The 19,894-nt window shown below is 38.2% G+C and overlaps 1 protein-coding gene across 1 annotated transcript in view; it reads right to left on the bottom strand.

The window, feature by feature from the left end:
• Positions 1–553: 553 nt before the first annotated feature.
• LOC146389195 (carbonic anhydrase-related protein 10-like) overlaps positions 554–19,894 on the bottom strand; it is a 144,733-nt gene continuing 125,392 nt past the window's right edge. The window contains exons 8-9 of the mRNA XM_084926916.1: positions 15,212–15,386; positions 554–5,560 (exon numbers count right to left, since the gene is read on the bottom strand). Of these exons, the coding sequence (XP_084783042.1) occupies positions 5,538–5,560; positions 15,212–15,386 (198 nt within the window). The 3' untranslated portion in view covers positions 554–5,537. The remainder of the gene's footprint in view (positions 5,561–15,211; positions 15,387–19,894) is intronic.

Raw genomic sequence — 19,894 nt, 5'->3', positions numbered from 1 at the left:
TGCTAGTTGTTACACACAAGCTGTGCTGGGGTGATAACTTAACAGAAAATGGTAGACAGCAAAATAACTGTAAAAAAAAAATAACAGCAGCAAGCTTGTTGGATTTGACCAACAATTTTTACAACTTTGAATAATTAAATTCATTTATTATTATTATTAGTATCATTATTTATTATTTGATGTAGTAGCGTACTTTTTTGTACTGTACTTGTATAAGGGCAATAAAAGAATTAAGCCTTAAACACTAAACGCTTCCCAGCCAAGAAGTCTCATAACCTTCTGTGAGACTACAACACTTTATTTAAGACAAATAAACAAAACAAAAATGACCAATCACGTGGCAGCAACTCAATTCATTTATGCATATGGACTTGGTCAAGAAGACCTCCTGTGAACCAAACATCAAAATGGGGAACAAAGGGGATTTTAGCAACTTTGAACTTTGGCATGGTTGTTGGTTTAGCTTGTCTCAGTATTTGCAAAAAATCTGCTGGGCGTTTCCAACATAGCTATCTAAAGAGTTTACAGAAACTAGTAAGCAACACAGAAAATATCCAGCGAGTGGCAATTCATTTAATAGTTGGTAATAAGAAGGCAATGGTAACTGAAATAACTGCTTGTTACAACCAAGGCATGCAGAGAACCTCATCTCTGAACTCACCACATGTTAAAGCAAATGTGCTATAGTAGCAAAAGACCAGATAAGAGGTCACTCCTTGGTGGTGGTAGTGGTGGTGGTACGGGGGTGGAGCAGTGGGGAGGGAGGTTCTTGTTACACTTTGTGCCACTCAGCTGAGCATCATTTAAATGCCAAAGCCTACCTGAATATCATTGCTTACCACGTCCATCCCTTTATGACAACAGTGAGCATATAAACACCATGTCACTGCTTTTTTGAACATGAAAATGCACTTCGCTGGTCTCCAATGCCCTCCACAGTCACCAGATCTTGGTCTAATAAGGTACCTTTGGGATGCGGCGTAACAGGTGATTTGCATCATTGATGTGCGTCATACAAATCTGCATCTACTGCATAATACTGCATTGTTAAATCTATGTATAACAGAATTAAGTCAGTTCTGAAGGCAAACGAGATTCCAACAGAGTATTAGCAAAGTGCACTGTACCTAATAAAGTGCCTGGAGCATGCATGTTTACAGGAAAGTACATTATTTATCACATTATTGTTGTTTTCCATAGTCCCTGCTTTTAGTTTGCCCTACAACACTGGTACTCACAATTTCCAGCAGAACAGACTCTGGAAACCTTTAAATGTTGTTCCCACAAAGGTTCTAGACTGTGTATACTCACTGTGTATATTTTTCAGCATCATTCAAACAGTCTGGATCTTACTATTCTCTATGCCTGTTTTCATTTCCTATTAAATCCAGACAGTCACCGCTGCTCATTCTCATTAAACGCTTTGTTACACTGTTAGTAGTTTATGACAAAGACACTCAATGAAGCTTCTACTAATTTCAAAATAGATGAACTAATTAATTATATGAGTTCCACAATCTTTAAACATAAAACAATAGCATTTATTTTGTCCAAAAAGGTAATAATCTCCACTGTAATCCATCTTAAACAAAACTCATATTTACATTCAACATATATGAGTATAATTTCAAGTTACCTCAAATGAAATATAGCTTTTATAATTGTAAATTCCTTTTCCAGATGTTGTAGCACATAGCTCCCATAGCTCATCACAGTTCTTTTTTTTTTCCATTACAGTTACATATTAAAACTAAACAAACATAAAGAGTCAGTTTTTTTTTTTTCATGAGATACAACATCACAGCAGACTGAAGGGTAAAAATAAAAAAACAATCCCACAAGTTGACCAGTTCGGTTAGTGTCAATCCATGATGGGAAACCATTACATAAATTGTCTCTATGATGGGAATCTTTATCCAACAATTTTAAGATCTACAACCATCAATGCATGTTAAACCTGAATGAAACAAAGAAAGTCTTTTTGATTTGATGGTTTTGATCAGGCCTTGAACCCATGAAGGTCTTTAATATGAACAGTTGTTGGTACCTTATTATTCTGTGGTGTTTTATTTATAGAGCAGCTGTTCAATGACTTTGTTCTAGTTTTATCATATTGTTGTTACAATATGATATTCAGTCCTGCCACTGTTGTCACACAATTGTACTGATCTACAGGTGGTGCTTGAAGAATCAGCTATCTGCATCTTGAGAAGGATGGAAACATATGAAAAGCTTAAATGTAAAAACACAAATCAAATAAAAAATAATAATTAAACAAATTTGTTTATAAGAAAATGCCACAGAGAAAATTGAATATTTCAGACATTAGTGTCTGTATCTTGAATATATTATTGGAGATGGTCGCACTTTCCCACTTTAATAACAACATGATCAGTAATGTCATTTACACTTGATAATAATTATCAACAACATGATTTCACTGGCAGAAATGTTGAATGTGGAGAAATGTAATCTTGTTGTGTCTCTCTGTGTTACTCTGGATAAATTTGACCCTTTCTTCTCCAACTAACCCCAACCGCCCAGTTATCTTTGTTTTCATTTCTCTCATGGCACATATACAAATTACAATAACTACTTTTCATTTTGAGAAATGCAGATTAGTTGGCTGTAATGGTTACAGCCTAACAACTTTATTAGGTAGGTAGCATCAACTAATGTTTACCGTAAAACATGCTGGTTGAAAACCTTTGAAATCCAGTATTTAGCATTACCAACTTTCTGTATTTAAGATATTTTGTAAAATGATTTGCAAAAAGGTCAAAGCTAATACTGTGTTTAAATAATATTGGGGTTGCAATAACTGCCATCGTCTGAAAATAAATGTCAAATGTGATATTTATAGCTGGGAAACTTGTCTTTTTCTGATATATCTGTCCCAGCAAAAAAGGGGAATGACAGGAAATGTAACAACAGTTAAATATAATTATGCCATAAAATGTGACAGATTTTTTTCATGGATTGAAAAAAAAAATACTGTATATTTAAGAAAAAATTATCATCACTCACTCAGTACTCTTCAGACTGGTTCTGTACAGTATCATTCATGTTTTTAGTTAAGATTTTGATAAAGACTGCGGGAAATCTTAGGTGAAATGGCACCAGAATACTGACAGTTGCCACATTGAGTCGTTTAATGATGTGAATGTGGGACTTTTTAACTTAAATATCAAAATCCCCACATACTGTGAAAGAGATACAATGCTTACAAATTCAAGTCAAATAGTCACTATCCTGATTATTGGTGAAGAAAATAAGGAAATAGCATTTTTTGTACTGTTACAGCAGTATTAGTAAGCTAGGTACTTGAATAACAAGAATGAACCTTTGGTGTCACGGTTAACGCTGACTATCAGCTTTGTCCCGTGTTCAAGACTAATATATTTTTTGACCCATTCATCTCTTCTCAGTGTTTTTACTACACTGATTTAGTGTTTTTCCAACATCATCACGCTGTTCTTTGTTCTCCTTTTAGCTGCTCCCTTTAGGAGTCATCACAGCAGATCATCTCCCTCCGTCTCACTCTATCTCTAGCATCCTCTTCTGTCACACCATCTGTGTGCATGTCCTCGTTTACTATATCCATGAATCAACTCTGTGGTCTCCCTCTATCCCTCCTGCCTGGAATCTCCATATTCAACATCTGTTGTGCAATATACCCACCGTCCCTCCTCTGCACATGTCCAAACCTCTCAGCCTTGTCTCTTTAATTTTGTTTCCAAACAACTCAACCTGAGCTTTCCCTTTGATGTCCTCATTTCTAATCCTGTTTATTCTTCTCACTCGAAATGAAAACCTTAACATCTTCAGCACTACCACCTCCAGCTCGGCCTCCTGTCTTTTAGTTAGTGCGACTGTCCTAACCATACATCATAGCACATCTCACTAGCATCATGTAAGCCATCCCTGCTCATAAATCACCCAATACGCTCGTTTCCATCTACTCTTCTTCACCTCTCTTGTGTACTGCTCATTGCTTTAGATGGCTGAGCCCAGGTATTTAAGCACATCTAACCTCCGTGTCTCTGCTTCTTGGCCGTTTACCTTTCCATCTGTCTCCCTCTCCTTCACACACATATTCCATCTTACTTCTCTTCTCCTCACCAAAGCATACCTCCACCTGTCCAGACTCCCTTCCACCTGCTCCTTACTCTCACTATAGATCAGGTAGTCTGAAAATGTCACAGTTCCTTCCAAATGTTTTCTTTAGATCCACAACTGCATCTGACCTTCTTTATACTTCTCGAATCACTTTGTTCTTTCCCCAAATCCTAATTACAATGACTGCAAAGTGGTGCTTTTACTTCAGTTACAACTGTACAAGAAAAACCTTTTGTTGTTTTGTTTTGTTTTCTCCCCCACACTCCTTCTACACCAATTTGGGTGGGGGACAAATCCAAAGCCAGACAGGCTTGACATATCTCATTACAGTTGCTAGGCTGATTGAAGAGCTTCTATTTAATGCAGGGATTACTAAATGGTTAATTTGCAGAGGGTACGCTTTGCAGAATAAACTTTGGTGAAAACAGTCTGTTTGCTCTTGGAGTAATGGGAGGAAGGTCAGCTCTTAATACATTGCTGTGAAAAGCAGGGACTTGATGTGAGATGAACTCTGACTCCACTTTTTAATTAAATACCATGAAGACGAGTGAACATTTTCAAAATCATGCAAATTGAGTGACCTATCTCTTTCCAATCTCCAGTGGCTCCATCTGTTCAGGTCTGTAAACTGTCAGAGATCCAGCTTCTACCTCCCTTTAGCTATGTAACCTCATTTCACAAGTTCTGAATTCTCTTTTCAAAATGATCATCTTTAATCATTATTTGATATCAGGATAGGCATGTTATTGTGTCTCATCATAACAAAGCCGAGGGTTTCTTTAATGGCAGGGGTATCGATCATCATTGGGAATGCAAAATGAACTGAAGAAGCTTGTTGGATGAGAGGTGACATGTCTTCAAGACCAAGCTCCTTAGACTACCATGACCTGGATGACTGAAAACTTACACAGACATGTTAGAAATGCAACAGTTCCTCTGGTGAATCAATGAGTTTTTTTTTATAATTGCTTTCTGTACCAGATTTGATAAGTGATTATCACAGCCAAACCCCAGGAACTGGCATTTTTAGCTGCATCCACACATCTATAAATTAGCCATAAAATGTTTGGATCATTGCAACTTCAATCGTCGTGACGTCACAAAACAAATAAACAGACAGTACACAGTAGACATCAGAGTCCTTATGGTCTATTTCACACTTTGTATTGATTTGTACCATCGTTGCAGGCCCCGATGAGTATTGTTAGACAGTGGATGAGTAGGAGGCCAGCGTAGCAGTTAGAGTTTTGTCATTTGAGCTGAGCTAATATCAGTTTGCTTAAGCTGTCTTTAGTGATGTGCAGCTTTTGTGCTTTTTATTGAGTGCATGTCCCATTTGTTCTTCTCAGTTTGGTTCGGCAGTGGGAAAAGGGCGCAGTGATTCCTGCCTCTCCTGCTGTGGTACTGCAGCTTCTCCTCTATTTCAGGAGCCACTGGTTCACTGGAGAAGAGGAGAGAAGAAAAAACGGAATTTATTTTTTTTGCATATTTCTCATTTATGTGTTTCGGATCATCAAACAAAAGATAGTCTGAGTAAATACAAAAGGGAGTTTTTAAATGATGATATCAAACCTTCTTGGGCCTATGTGAAAGCGTAACAGTTCTAAACTGGTTCCACAACCTGTTGCAGAGTTACTGCTTCTGCAACAGTAACTCAAAAAACCCTAATTTACAATCAAGTATGCAATAGAGCATCTCTGAACTCACATTCACCACACATTGAACCTTGGAGCAAATGGATTACAGTAGAAAAAGACCAGGCCAGGAGTCACTCCTGTCAGCTTAGAACAGGAAAACGAGACCTTAAATTGCACAGCCTCACTAGAATTACAATACAGAATATTTCAAAAACAAAGAGTCCAGATTTCTGCGGTAACATTTAATAGGTAGTGTCAGAATTTGGCAACGTTTGGAAACATTTTGGCATGAAAGCACAGATCCATGCTGCTTGGCACATTATTTCAGTTCAATTCAATTCAGTTTTATTTATATAGCACCAAATCAATACAGCTGCCCTATTTTATAAGGTAATGATTCGACAGTTTACAGTGTTATTTATACATTACTGTCTAAACATCACAGCTTACCTATTGTTGTTGACCAACCCAGTCTCACACCCGTCCATGATGCAGTCATGACCTTTAACCTATTAATTCATGTTGCTGAATCAATACATCGATCTATGACCTTTAATCTATTGATTCATGTTGTTGGACACAAATTTCTTTAAATTCTCTTCAACACAAATTTCGCATTTTGTATCCCTGAACACAAACTTTTATCAGCCCGCTATGTCCAAGTCCACAGCTAGAAGTTATGTGGACTTTCAGTGACCCAAGTCTGACTCATGCACATCACAGTTTTTTTCTACACACATTTAGCATGACTTTTAAATAAATGATTACAAATGTCTTGTTGCATCAAATTTAAACATTAAAAATTACTGAGTTGGGCTTAGAACAGTGTGATGATTTGGGTTAAAATGCACTGCTTGCCATATCTTTTCATATACTGTTGTCCTGGTTGCCATGGTGACACCTCCCTGCTTTTTCTGCAAGTGTAGTTCCTCAAACAAAATATATTTCCTAATGAAAAGCATTACTCACAAATTCATGCTCACTGACACGAAAACACTGAACAATTCGTGTCCATGAACACGAGAAGATGCATTCATTTATCGTGACTATTTCACAAACTGCCTGAAGACCAGGCTGTACCATCCCTCCCCCATCGGCCGCAGTGTACCGATCCTCTGATAGCTGCTTTTAGCAAGATAACAATAAAGTCAAAAACATGACTTTTGCCTTTCTTCAGAATAATAATGAACTGGCTGTACTCAAATAGGCTCCACATTTACTAAGTTCTCAGTTCCATAGAGCACAATTTAAAATGTGATTTTTGCAACTACATCCCAACAGCCAACAAATCTGCAACAAGGGTGTTGCTGTCATGTTAACACAGACCAAAATGTCTGAGGAATGTTTGCGGCACCTTGTTGTGTCAGGAAGAGGACTATAACAGTATATGCTTATTGATTGTTGAGGAAAGAAATCTCATGCACAAAACTCCCCACCTTTGTAATACATCTGACATGACAACCCCTACAAATACAAATCACCCGGTTACAATTCAGCTCAATTTTATTTGTAGAGTGTACAGAGTTCCACTAACAGTCTTCCCAAGGTGGTCTATAGTCTGAGGTAAAAACCAGACAATATAGGAGAAAAACAACCATCAACAATCAGTCTTCTGCGAGCAGCCACTTGGAGACAGTGGAAAGGAAGAATCCCCTGTTATCGGAAACAAGAGAACCAGGTTCAAGTGGGCACATCCATCAGTCCAACCCAAGCGAGTTGTGTGGAGATAAAAAGGAGAAAAAGCCTATTAATCTGCTAAATTACATTTAGGAGATAAACTGTTTAATAATCCAATTAATGTCACGCAAACTGCTTTCTTTTAAAAGTTGCACCTCTCACCGATGCTTTAAAACATCCGTCATTTTTCTATAATTCCAATTTACAAAACTGACCAATCAAATTCAAAGGTTACTTGAACTGCACAGTTGAATTTCTCACTTATTTGCAGTTGCAGTTGATCAAAGGTATTTAGCGTTTGTGTTAGTTTTTGTTACTATGTTGCAGTTTCAAGTAATGTTTTGGTTAGCCCTGATTAGCATGCAAACCAATAAAGCCAAATGAATACAGTATATATTCTATACTTGTGCTGAGCTATGCATAGTCAAATTAACTTTGTAACAAGGACAGTAAACAGACACAACTAAACAAAAGTCCCCTGGAGTGCTGAATATACTCCTCACAGGTTTCCAGTGGATTGCCAGCTATATTTTCTATCACCTCAAAAATCCTGCTAAAGCTGTCTCAATGCATCTTGTCTCTTCTCTTTTCTGTTATCTTAGACTGACTCCATGATGTTAAGATCAGGGCTCTGTTAGAGCCATATGATGTAGAATTTCAGAATTGCTTGCTCTTCTTGGCTGGAGTGCATTTTGTCATGTTACAGAATAAATATGGATGACATAACCCACTTTTCTGATTTTACTGCATGATAGATTTAAAAAAAAAAATCTATAATAATATAATTGTAGTCTGAGCACATGAAAAGTCAAGCGAAATGTAAAACTGGTATAAGTGGGGTATGAGTGGGGAAAGGTATTTTTATTTTCACTTTGGGATAGATGTACATGCTGGTTGGCAAAAGGCCATAGATTCTAATCAAATGTAACTTTTTTAATGCGAGTTGCAAAACAACATAAAGCTTTTCATCAGCAAAAGGCAATCGCTGACATCTGCTTGGTGCGTCAAGCAGATGTCAGCCTAAAAACCTAGCTGCTATCAATGAAAAAAGGGGGGAACAAGATAGTACTAAAAAGATATAAAGTGCAGGGAGGAAATCAGTGGGTATGAGTAAGTGCAGTTAACTGAAAGAGGGAATTTCAAAGTGAATTAGTCTGTGGAGGAGAAAAAGAGATAACTCCTGCCAAAAGCAGAGTGCACTGTGTTTCTATACTTTCACTGCATGTTGGGGAAAGTACAGAAGCTTTTTTTTTTTTTTGCAATGTTATCTCAGCCTTCTTGCCTGTTACTGGATCACCTGACTTTATATTTTCTACAGAGAAAGAGATAATATTTGATAGCTTTTAGAATTAGCAACTGCAAGTATAGGTCAGGGCTTCTACATAGTTTATTTCAGAAGCTGCAGTATTCACAGCGCAGAGCATGTTAACCTCATCTTTCAAGGAAGGATATCCAACTCTACGCAAAGCTTTTACTCCAACTGAAAGCCAGTTTTTCTGTCGCTACAGTGCAAGGAAAATGCATTTAAATCATTTTCATTTTCTCTTTGGATCTTATACTAAACAGTCAGATTTTGAAATGAAATGTAACATTTCAATTCAATTAAATTTTATTTATCTAGCGCCAAATCACAACAAAAGTCGCCTCAAGGCACTTTGTATTGTACAGTAGATCGCACAATAATAGATACAGAGAAAAACCCAACAATCATATGACCCCCTATGAGCAAGCACTTTGGCGACAGTGGGAAGGAAAAACTCCCTTTTAACAGGAAGAAACCTCCAGCAGAACCAGGCTCAGGGAGGGGCGGGGCCATCTGCTGCGACCGGTTGGGGTGAGAGAAGGAAAACAGGATAAAGACATGCTGTGAAAGCGAGACAGAGATTAATAACAAGTATGATTCGATGCAGAGAGGTCTATTAACACATTGTCACGGTTCTGGGTCAGGTTGACCCAGTATTTTGAGTTGTCATGTTTTTGCAGGTTTAGTTCAGGTTCCATGTGTCATTCTGTCTGTCTCAGTGTCAGGTCTGCGTCTTGGTGTAGTGTTCTCGTTTCCTGTTTTATTGTGAAGGTCTGCGTCTCATGTGGGTGTGTTCAGTTTTACCTCTGTCTTGTCTTGTTGATTATTCCCAGCTGTGTCCACCACCTGTGTGTAATTCCCCTGTGTTTCTCTGTGTATTTAAGTCGTGTCCTCTGTCATTGTAGTTGCTGGTCCGTCTGTGTATCCATCATGTGTCACCCGTGTGTTCTCCCTGCTGTCCATCGTCAATCTCCTCTGCTCGTTCTCATTCTTGTCCAGGTTTGTGCTCTGTAGTTTAGTTGTTTCCAGTCTAGTTTAGTTCGTGCTCCATTTGCTGTTTGTCCATATTTATTTTGTGTTCAATAAATCACCCTTACACCTTCACGACTGCCTGCGTTTGGATCCTCCTTTTCCTTTTCCACACGGCTCTTTTCACTCGCCGTGACACACATAGTCAGTGAGAAAGGTGACTGGAAAGGAAAAACTCAATGCATCATGGGAATCCCCGGCAGCCTACGTCTATTGCAGCATAACTAAGGGAGGATTCAGGGTCACCTGGTCCAGCCCTAACTATATGCTTTATCAAAAAGGAAAGTTTTAAGACTAATCTTAAAAGTAGAGATAGTGTCTGTCTCCTGAATCCAAACTGGAAGCTGGTTCCACAGAAGAGGGGCCTGAAAACTGAAGGCTCTGCCTCCCATTCTACTTTTAAATACTCTAGGAACAACAAGTAGGCCTGCAGTGCGAGAGCGAAGTGCTCTAATAGGGTGATATGGTACTACAAGGTCATTAAGATAAGATGGGGCCTGATTATTTAAGACCTTGTATGTGAGGAGCAGGATTTTGAATTCAATTCTGGATTTAACAGGAAGCCAATGAAGGGAAGCCAAAACAGGAGAAATCTGCTCTCTCCTTCTAGTCCCTGTCAGGACTCTTGCTGCAGCATTTTGGATTAGCTGAAGACTTTTCAGTGAGTTTTTAGGACATACTGATAATAATGAATTACAGTAGTCCAGCCTGGAAGTAATAAATGCATGAACTAGTTTTTCAGCATCACTCTCAGACAGGATATTTCTAACTTTAGAGATGTTGCGCAAATGGAAAAAAGCAGTCTTACATATTTGTTTAATATGTGCGTTGAAGGACATGTGCTGGTCAAAGAGTCCAAGGTTCCTCACAGCGTTACTGGAGGCCAAGGTAATGCCACCCAGAGTAAGAATCTGCTTAGATACCATATTTCTAACATAAAGCAAAGATCTCCTGATTTAAAAACTAAATTAAATGTTCAACTGATGAAAAGGTTTTCCAATACCGAATCACCAAAGTACTGCCTCTCCTGACCTTCGTTCAGTAACAACAGCTGCAACCAAACATTTTCAAAACGTGGAGCGCAGTCTCTCACATTACTGTGGAGGAATTTTGGCTCACTCTTATTTACATAATGGCTTCAGCAAAACCTTACTGATGGGTTTGCAAACGTGAACTGTTCTTTTCAGGTCCCACCACAGCATCTCAGCGCCATGACTATTCCACTGCAAAATTTATATTTTATTCCTTTTGAGCCATTCAGAGTTGGACTTAACACTAAAGGGACAAACCTAAAGGCAGAGGCTTGCATGGATTTTCCTGTCAGAGATGTTGGTATGTCAATGAAATCTGCCAACCAGCAACAACTTTTCTAGCACTTTTCTACACAAGCACTCAAAGCACTTTATACAACATGGCTCGTTCAGCCAAGCACTTTTTTCTAAGTGTTTTTTAACATTCACACCTAATGCAACCAACGCCTGGAAAGTCTGCTTGCTGACTGTCTGAATAATTCAGATTCATAATTCAGATTATGACTTCAAGGTCTTCTGTGTGAGACCACAATCATGCAACTAATCAATAAAGCCACATCTGTGCTGTAGGTATAATGTTCCTTTTTTTGAATTCGAGTTTGCCTTTTGACGAATCTAAAATTTTAGATTGTCAGTTTTGTTTTGGATTAATTCTTTAACATGAAGGCTGTTTGAGGTGGGAAAGCTTGAGCATGAGTTCCTAGATGACTTGCCCCGTGCTCTTGAATTTTAGAAAGTCAGCTTCAGTGTCGGTATGTGGAGTCCCAGAGCTGTGTATCTAATAGGGATTACCAAACTGCTGGTGCTGTGTCTCTTAGCATGTTTAGATGCAACTTATTTCCTCTTGATAATAATATTTCATTTACTTCCCTTTCAGGTCACTCAAAGCAAAAGTATCTCAGAGTGCAGAGGTTAACTCTTTAAAACCTGAACCATCAAATAATTGCCAGAAATCTTTAATTTTTTGACAATGGACTGTTTGTTGAACCTTTAGACAATAAAATATATCAAATTTTAATCTGCATATATGAGTTTTCATTTGTATCAAATTTGCTACATTAGCCATATTTTTGCAATTTAGTCATTAAAAATGTGTCATGCAATTTATATCATTTTTTGAGGGTAAAAAAAAGGTCACACTGATGATATAGAAGTCTCAAAAACTCACAAAAACACATGTATCAAATATGATAAGCTATGATATGATAAGATAAAAATAAAAAGTAAAAATAGCTTTAGAGTGACACTGGGTCCCTGACCAAATAAGAATAACACATGAACAGTTGTTTACATTGAAAAAAGTCTGTATTATGCATTAGTTGATTTTTTCTATCATTACTTACTATGGCTTTATAATTATATTTATCAAAAAAGAAAAAAGATGTTGTAGTAAATTATAAGTGCTTTTCAAATAAAGAGTAGAAATGAAAGCTGCAAAGCAAAAAAGAAGACAAAAAAACCCCACTGAACAAAAGTTTGTGGAAAAAAGGCTTTTACAATGACCTTGTTAGAGATCTGAACTGTGTTGCAATTTAGTTCAACGATTAAAGTTAAAATTCTGGGGAAATTAGGTTATAATGGCTTGAAAAAGACCATTTTTAACATTTCACTTTTCAACCAAAAGGGACATCCACGTAAACAACCATTACCAGAAAACCAGATTCAGACTAGAAAATAACACTGATGCATGTCTGATGCTTGAGAGGAAAAAGTTTGTAAGGAACCAAAGGTCAGAAAACAAAGACTAAAGCCAGAGTGAGCCTTCTTCACTACAGCACTTCACTGATACAGCCCTGTCCTTTCACACAAAGCAATTTATCCTAATAATGTGATAATACTTGATCCTGGTAGTACTGCCATTTCTGTGGCAAGCAGAAGAACACTTAGAAGAAGTGATAGTGTACTAAAACCTTTTTTTTTTCATTTACGCATTTGTTTTTTGTTTTGTATTTGTTTTTTGATGATGATGATGAAAAATACAGGAGCCACCACAGCTGGAAAACACTAGGGGTAAACTGGTGGAGAAGTGGTTCACTAAAAATTTAGGAGCCAAGTGCCTCAGTCTCACACAGTGGAAGTGGAACGCATTTAATAAAAGATCATTGGAGACAGTTTTTGAAGTTTAACCTTGAGTTAAAAAAAAAAAAGCACAGAAACTGAGATATTTTGTCTTGTTTGATAGCAATTACTGGCAACCTGGCAAGTCTAAAAAAATACTATATTCCCACATACCTCCAAAACAAAGAGCAGCCATTCTGAGTGTTTCTGGTTTCTGGAGATCACCTAAACAGTCTTCCAGGGGACTTCAATTGCTTCAAATGCATTGCCAGAGAAAGACAAGGACCTGGCTGCAGCATATAAAATTGCCAGTTGAATTTTGCTGAGGCTACTGTTGATCATAATTTCTCTACTTTGTGAGAGCATTAAAGCACTGAAGCGTACCATCTTTCTTTTGGACAAAATTAATTAAAGGAGAACAGAATTCCATCTGGGAAATCTTATAATCCTTCCACATGGCCAGATGGGCCCGGAGAACTGGGAAACAGACCTCTAACACAGGAATTCCTAACTGTGAAGCCCAGTTCTGTAACACTGAAAAGAAAAGGCAGGCAGATGATTAGACATGGAGAATTTCTGGTGTCCATCTTTTGTCAGACTAAAGTGTGGAGAAAAATCACATCTGACAGCATTTGCTGGAGAGGAAAGGTTGTCAGCGCTTCTTTACAGGGCAATCAAGAAAGTTTATTCTTGATAAATCGCAGAGACATTACAGACATTTCTTAAAAAATGACCGACAGAAAGCCGCTGTGAATATAACCATGAATTCAACAAAGGTTTAATCCACTATAAAAGCTTCATTTTGTCCTCCTCTATTTATTTTTGAGCACCTATCTCCTCAAAGGTATCTCAACAATCCAATCGCTTCCATTGGTTGGACTAACACTGTTGGAATTTCTAAAAGCTCCTCTAGGGAGTGATTAGGGAAAAATCAAATACCCACACGATTCACAGTTAAGATGATGTCAAATTCAAGATGGAACCCATTTAATCTGATAGAAAATACTTTCAGGATTTTCTCTTGGAGACTGACGCCCATTATTTGACCTCATTTCAGAGATGCTTTGGTTTACATGTAGTTTGGGAGTTGATCACTTTTTGACAAAAAAGGGGGATCAGACTTGTTCAAAGGAAACTTCTGACATTCAACGTAAATGAAAAAAAAATACTTATAAAAGTTAAATGAATGTGATCATTGGGCCCACCTGTCATTTCTCTATATGTGCTTATTCAGTCTGCTGGTCTACTGTTTTGTGTTTTTTACTCTGTGCCTACAATCTGGCTGTTTGTGTTTTTTTGCTCTTTGACCTTGAGTGTTTCGGTTCTATATTGCAACAAGCCAATATCAAAGGGGTAGTAGAGAACATGACATTGGTTTTAGTTGTGGAGGGTATCGTGAACTTCACTGGATTCATAAAAAAGAGAAGCTGTCAGCTGTTATTATTCCTGAAGGATGCAAGGACACACTTCCAAGTTTGGTGTATATTTCTTGGTTGGACCAGTTCTAATTTAATTTAACGCTTCCAGTGTTACATTGGTACAGACAACACATTTGCACTTTTTCACACATACACATTAATTTTGATGTCCTTTCTTTTTGCTCCTGTTTTTTACCTATTGTTTGTATTCTCACAAAAGCACTGTCTGACTTTCTCAAACTAATGTGTATAAACAGACCAGCACATATTATGCACTGCATGTGTGCTTTGGACTCAGATAATAAGAATAAAAAAGTGCAGGTGCACTGCTGTCTTTGCTATTTTGCTACAGTACAACACCCTGTTGTAATTTGTTGTGCCACCACTTTATCATGTAACTAATTATCACATTTAATGGGATTGTTTTCACTACATTAATTAATGTATCCCCCTGTGAAAAGCACCAACGACCACAGAAATCATGCAGATACTCATTTTTTATCATGACGTTTAAGCTTATAACAAATTAAGCCATCATTGCTGCTTTTATAGTATGTTGTTTACATAGTACGCTGTTTTTATAGTAGGTTATTCTTCATTTCAGTACTCTACACTGGCTGAAATGTGTCTAGATCATCTATGTGTAACTTTATAAATGTCACAGCAATAACTTAACTTAGTATCTGTTGTGAAATATTATCCCTCTATTACTACCCATGATCCACAGGGTTTAAAAGGTTTCCCAGAAAAGTGAATGAGTGGGGCCTGATGAGCTTCAATGACCTAAGCAACCTAAATATATCCCCAGTCTTGGCACAAGCTTGTAATAGCTGCCTTGATTAGCTTAAGAGGCTGAAAAGGAGAAGCACAATCATACTTGGCATTTTCTTCATGCAGAAACAAAACCACCGCTCCCTCTTTCTGTACCCTGTGAGTTACCTCTGTATTGTGGGCGAAGGGCACGGTTGTTGGGGCAGTCACGGCCCTGCTTGCTAAAGTTGATATTGGTACGGATGCAGCGTTGAAGCAAAGGCTGGGCGGGCCGGGTGTTGTCGCTCATACTAAGGAATATCTTGTAGGGCTCATTCTGGCTGAGGAGGCGCAGGGAGTGCATCTGTGGGAGACATAAGATCAAATCTTAGTTCAAGAGCTAGCTAAAATGTCCTGAGTTCATCTTCAGCTTCTCTAGTGGCACTATGCTAGTCTATCCACCCATCTTCTGCTTATTTGTAGGTGGTGGGGACAGCTACCTAAGCAGGAACTGCTGCTGCTCCCCAGCAGTCCCATTCTCAATACTTCACCCCAGACCTTAAACTTGGCCATAGAGAAGAGACAAAAGCTTCATTTTCAAAGAGTGTGGAGAATCATCGCTGGTGATAAAAACTAGTATCAGTGAGGAGTTTCAGTGGAAGCAGTGCCCTAGCTCAAAACATTTAAAAGAAAAAAAGTGTCCCACATGTTGAAGTGAAAATGCATACATTTTTTACATCACATTTCAAAAGGACAACCTGCATTTGGGGGAGATCATCAAAAACATAATTCAGAATTAATTCAGAGTATTATTTGTGGAACACACTAAACCTTGAATGATTTATAGACTGTGATTTCGATCTAGTCAATATATAATTGGAAAAGAAAATCAGTCAGTCGACACCACAAGACTAGAACAACACGAGTGAGCACACATGTAGAACCACACAGGGCTGAGTGGAAGGAGAAACACACTGTTCCATCTTATTCTTTGTATCTTGTACCACAGATCTTTTTCTGTTTTTCACCTGCCTCCTCCACCACAGTTCTTTTCTCCCTTATTTCCACATCATGCTCTTCTTCTCTACCTCAAGCATTCTGAACTGAGGTCAGAGCTCTAACATAAAGAAAAGAGCATGAGCATGCACAGATTATTTAGTCACAACGGTGAGTGGTGCTTCATTAACTCATCAACCTTGAGCATTTTAAGTGGCTAGGAGAAAAAAATGTAAATATTGTTAAATATGTCATTGATACATATTTGTTTTAATCCAGATTTATGTCAGTATTATTCACATGCATAAATATAGCATATAGTATATAGAAAAAAGAATTCTAATGCAGACAGTATTTGAAACTGGCAGATTATAGGTGAGAGTTTTTTCTTTTTATTCTTATTGACCTGACTTTTTTTAAAACACCTTAAAAAAATCACTTTTTAAACCACAAGTTTTTGTCATTAAACTAAAGATATGATGAATTTGATACAGTTTTCACATACCTACATCAAAATAAACCTCAAATATTGCTCAACATATTTAAAAGAATCAGAGGCCAAAAAAATGAAAAGTGCAGAATAACTTTAGTGCAACAAATGAGTTGTAAAGCAATCTTGTAGTATTTTTCTGGTGGTGGCAGCTCATTAAATGGTGCAAACGCTCAAACCCAGTCATGGGAAGGCCACAAGCCAGTTTATTCCTACTGCTGGTCCCAAACCGGGAATGGGGAGGTTCGCTTCAGGAAGGATCATTCACCCTAAAATCTGTGCACATCATAAAGAATTAAATTCCCGTGCAGATCCGGTGCTGCTGGTCTTCAGGATCACCCTCCAGGGTGATTTGTGGCATAAGGAGAGCAGCAAAAGTGAATCGTGAGACCTGGTATGATGAATGGTTTGGAGACAGTGGTGCCAACAAAAAGACGGAGCTGGAGGTGGCTCACAACCAGTGAATGTGACACGTGAGGTAATTTTGCTGCTGAGGGTTTTGTTGCTGTCAGTATTATATATACAGGATAGGATTATAATGCAGACCAGCCCAAAAAGATTTTTCCCCACACAGAAATAAAATCCTGCATCATAGTTCTGACTGCATGACTTTTATGAAACCATCACTGGAAATGGTATGGTTATAAAGAAAGGGGATGTTATGTGAGAGTTTGTGTGTGTGTGTGTCAAAATGAGTCAGGTCTAGCAACAAAAAGCAAGCTTTAATTACGCTGCTAAGAAAAGCCCGAAAGGCTGGCCCAAAAAAACAGGAAACCAAGAATAAAAGGAGGGCAAACTGATGGAGACACAAAATGGCACACAGGGCTGATTGAACACAGAGATGAATAGATGAACACATCTGCAAAAGCAAACCGCACCAGGGGGGACGAACCAGCACAGGTGTGAAAACACCCTAAGTGTTAGCGTGTCATCTTTTTCCCCTCTCACTGTTGTTCCTTTTCCTGTTTAAGCCAACTTTTCCACAAATCAGCATTCTACCTACGCTAAACATCACTGCCATCAGACTACATGTGGTAAGAAAGGATGCTTCTGTACCCTTGTCAGTTCCAGCAATCCCGCCTCTCTGTGGTTCCCTATGCAGGACAGTCAATCCCACATAACACATTAGCCAAATCTTCCATAGGTGTTCACTTTCCTAATCACCCTGGAAAAGACCACATGAAAACAAAGCGATCACACAGAACAGCTTGGATCTGCAGTGAGCCTTCCCTCTCATGAAAAGACTACAGCAAAGGGTTCCCAGCCAAAGTGATTTCTTCAGTGTAGAGCTCAATGGTTCAAATCTTTCTGTTCATGATTTAATTTTTCACCAGCCTTTTAATGATCAAATTATACATTTAGTGTTTATACTGATTGTATCATTCCCTTGAATCGTATGTTGTTGATATTTTAATCCGAGGCCTACTATTCAATTCAATTCAATTTAATTCAATGTAATTCAGTCCAATTCAGTTGTATTTATATAGCCCCAAATCACAACAACAGTCGACTCAAGGCGCTTTATATTTCAAGGTAGATCCTACAATAATACATACAGAGAAAACCCAACAATCATATGACCCCCTATGAGCAAGCACTTTGGCGACAGTGGGAAGGAAAAACTCCCTTTTAACAGGAAGAAACCTCCGGCAGAACCAGGCTCAGGGAGGGGCGGGGCCGTCTGCTGCGACCGGTTGGGGTGGGTTGTGGTTGGGAGCTGTTACTAAGGTAACAGTGTTGGCTGTGGCACAAAGGTTATTGTTCATGCACTTTTCCACTTCAGTTGTTATTTAGATTTTTTTTTACATAGTTCTATGATAATTCTGGTAAAGAATTATCAAAAGGATTTCATAATTTTATTCAAGTTTGCCGGCAGTGCCACTGTCAAAACCACTGGCTTCATTCAATTGTTTAAATACGCTATTTGAATGATTAATTATTAGAATTCATATTTTTGCTGATCTCTCTCAACTTTTTACTCAACAAATTTGGACTTGTCACATTGTCTTTCCCTTTGGGGAGCACTCACTTTGTTTTTTCACTGTCATGGCTCACTGGGTCACCTAATTAAACGGAGCCGTCGTTAATACATTTGTTCTTTCTCTATTGTGTCAAATCAAAACGTCCACTATATTACTAATATGCCTGTTAATCATACAAGAAACACAATCTTCTAGTACTTGAAGAGCATGAACAATTTTAACAACTGTTCAATAATAAGATTTTGGCTCCTTTAACTCGATGATATTTTTAATACTACCTTAAAATACTTTTTAATACTTACCTTGTATACTTTAAATTTTAATTTCACAAATTGGTGTAAAGTAATTAGTTCATTACAGTTTTGCACATACTGATGATTAACAATCGTTGTCCCCAAAGGAGTGGTTGTGTTAAAAAGCCCCCAAACTATAGCTATGCAGGCAGTGCAAAACTACAAAACAAAATGGTCTCAGAGACACTGGATGGGTTCAGATGAAGACTATTATAACACTGAAACAGGAACAAAGTGTTCTTGGAGGTTTCTGCCGAACATCACATCTTTTTCAACAGCAATCTTCCCCCGTGCTGCCCCTGCACAGACATATCTCTGAGTCCAACCTGCTTGCCTCACACAAGGTTACAAAAATCAGCAGATGCACAATAAGAAAAAAAATGACACAACTTCAGCATGTGCCACCAATCGAGGAGTCACTTTTGCCACTTGCCACAATTCACAATGACAATGAACTGAACTGAGTCAGCTTAAAGGAGTCTCCCCAATTACCCCCTGCAGCCTACACTGAAGCGATGGAAAGGAGTAGGTGCTCACGAATGAAAGCCTGTATGTATTACTGAAGACTGTGCAGAACACGTGTCAAACTCAGCATCCATGAGACAAATCCAGCCTTTTGTAAATTTTAATCCAGCCGCATGTCAGTTTTGGTCCGCTTGGTTGTTACAGCAGTGTGCACGGTGACTGCTCAGCTACTCTTAATATGTTTTTAATGACATTTCCTACACCACCACTAAGTTGTCATGTTCAGGCGTGTGAAACATTTGATTTAAGACCCATAGAGATATGTGAAACGAAAAACTTAAAGATTCATTATTATGCTTTACCATCGATGTGTATTTGTTTTTTCCAACCAAATCACTGCCAGTAGTTGTTATGTTGGGCAGACGAATGAGGTTGTTATACACTGTCTGTATGTGAGAGCCTACTTGTAAAACTGTAATCAGGATGCATTATTAAATGTGTGATTCGCATTTTCTACTGTGGGCCTTAATGAAACTGAGCGCGAGAGGCATGATGTGGAAAGATGGATGAGTGGAGAGCGAAGATGGATGGACGGGGGGGTAAAAATGCATAAGAGAAAAAAAAGGAGAAGATATTGGAGAGAGGG

Source organism: Perissodus microlepis, chromosome 4, assembly GCF_051167445.1.
Source record: "Perissodus microlepis isolate ML-2025 ecotype Zambia chromosome 4, ASM5116744v1, whole genome shotgun sequence".
In the NCBI taxonomy this organism is placed as follows: Eukaryota; Metazoa; Chordata; class Actinopteri; order Cichliformes; family Cichlidae; genus Perissodus; species Perissodus microlepis.
Note: the sequence above shows the minus strand (reverse complement) of the source record. Positions and strands in the feature narration are given on the sequence as shown.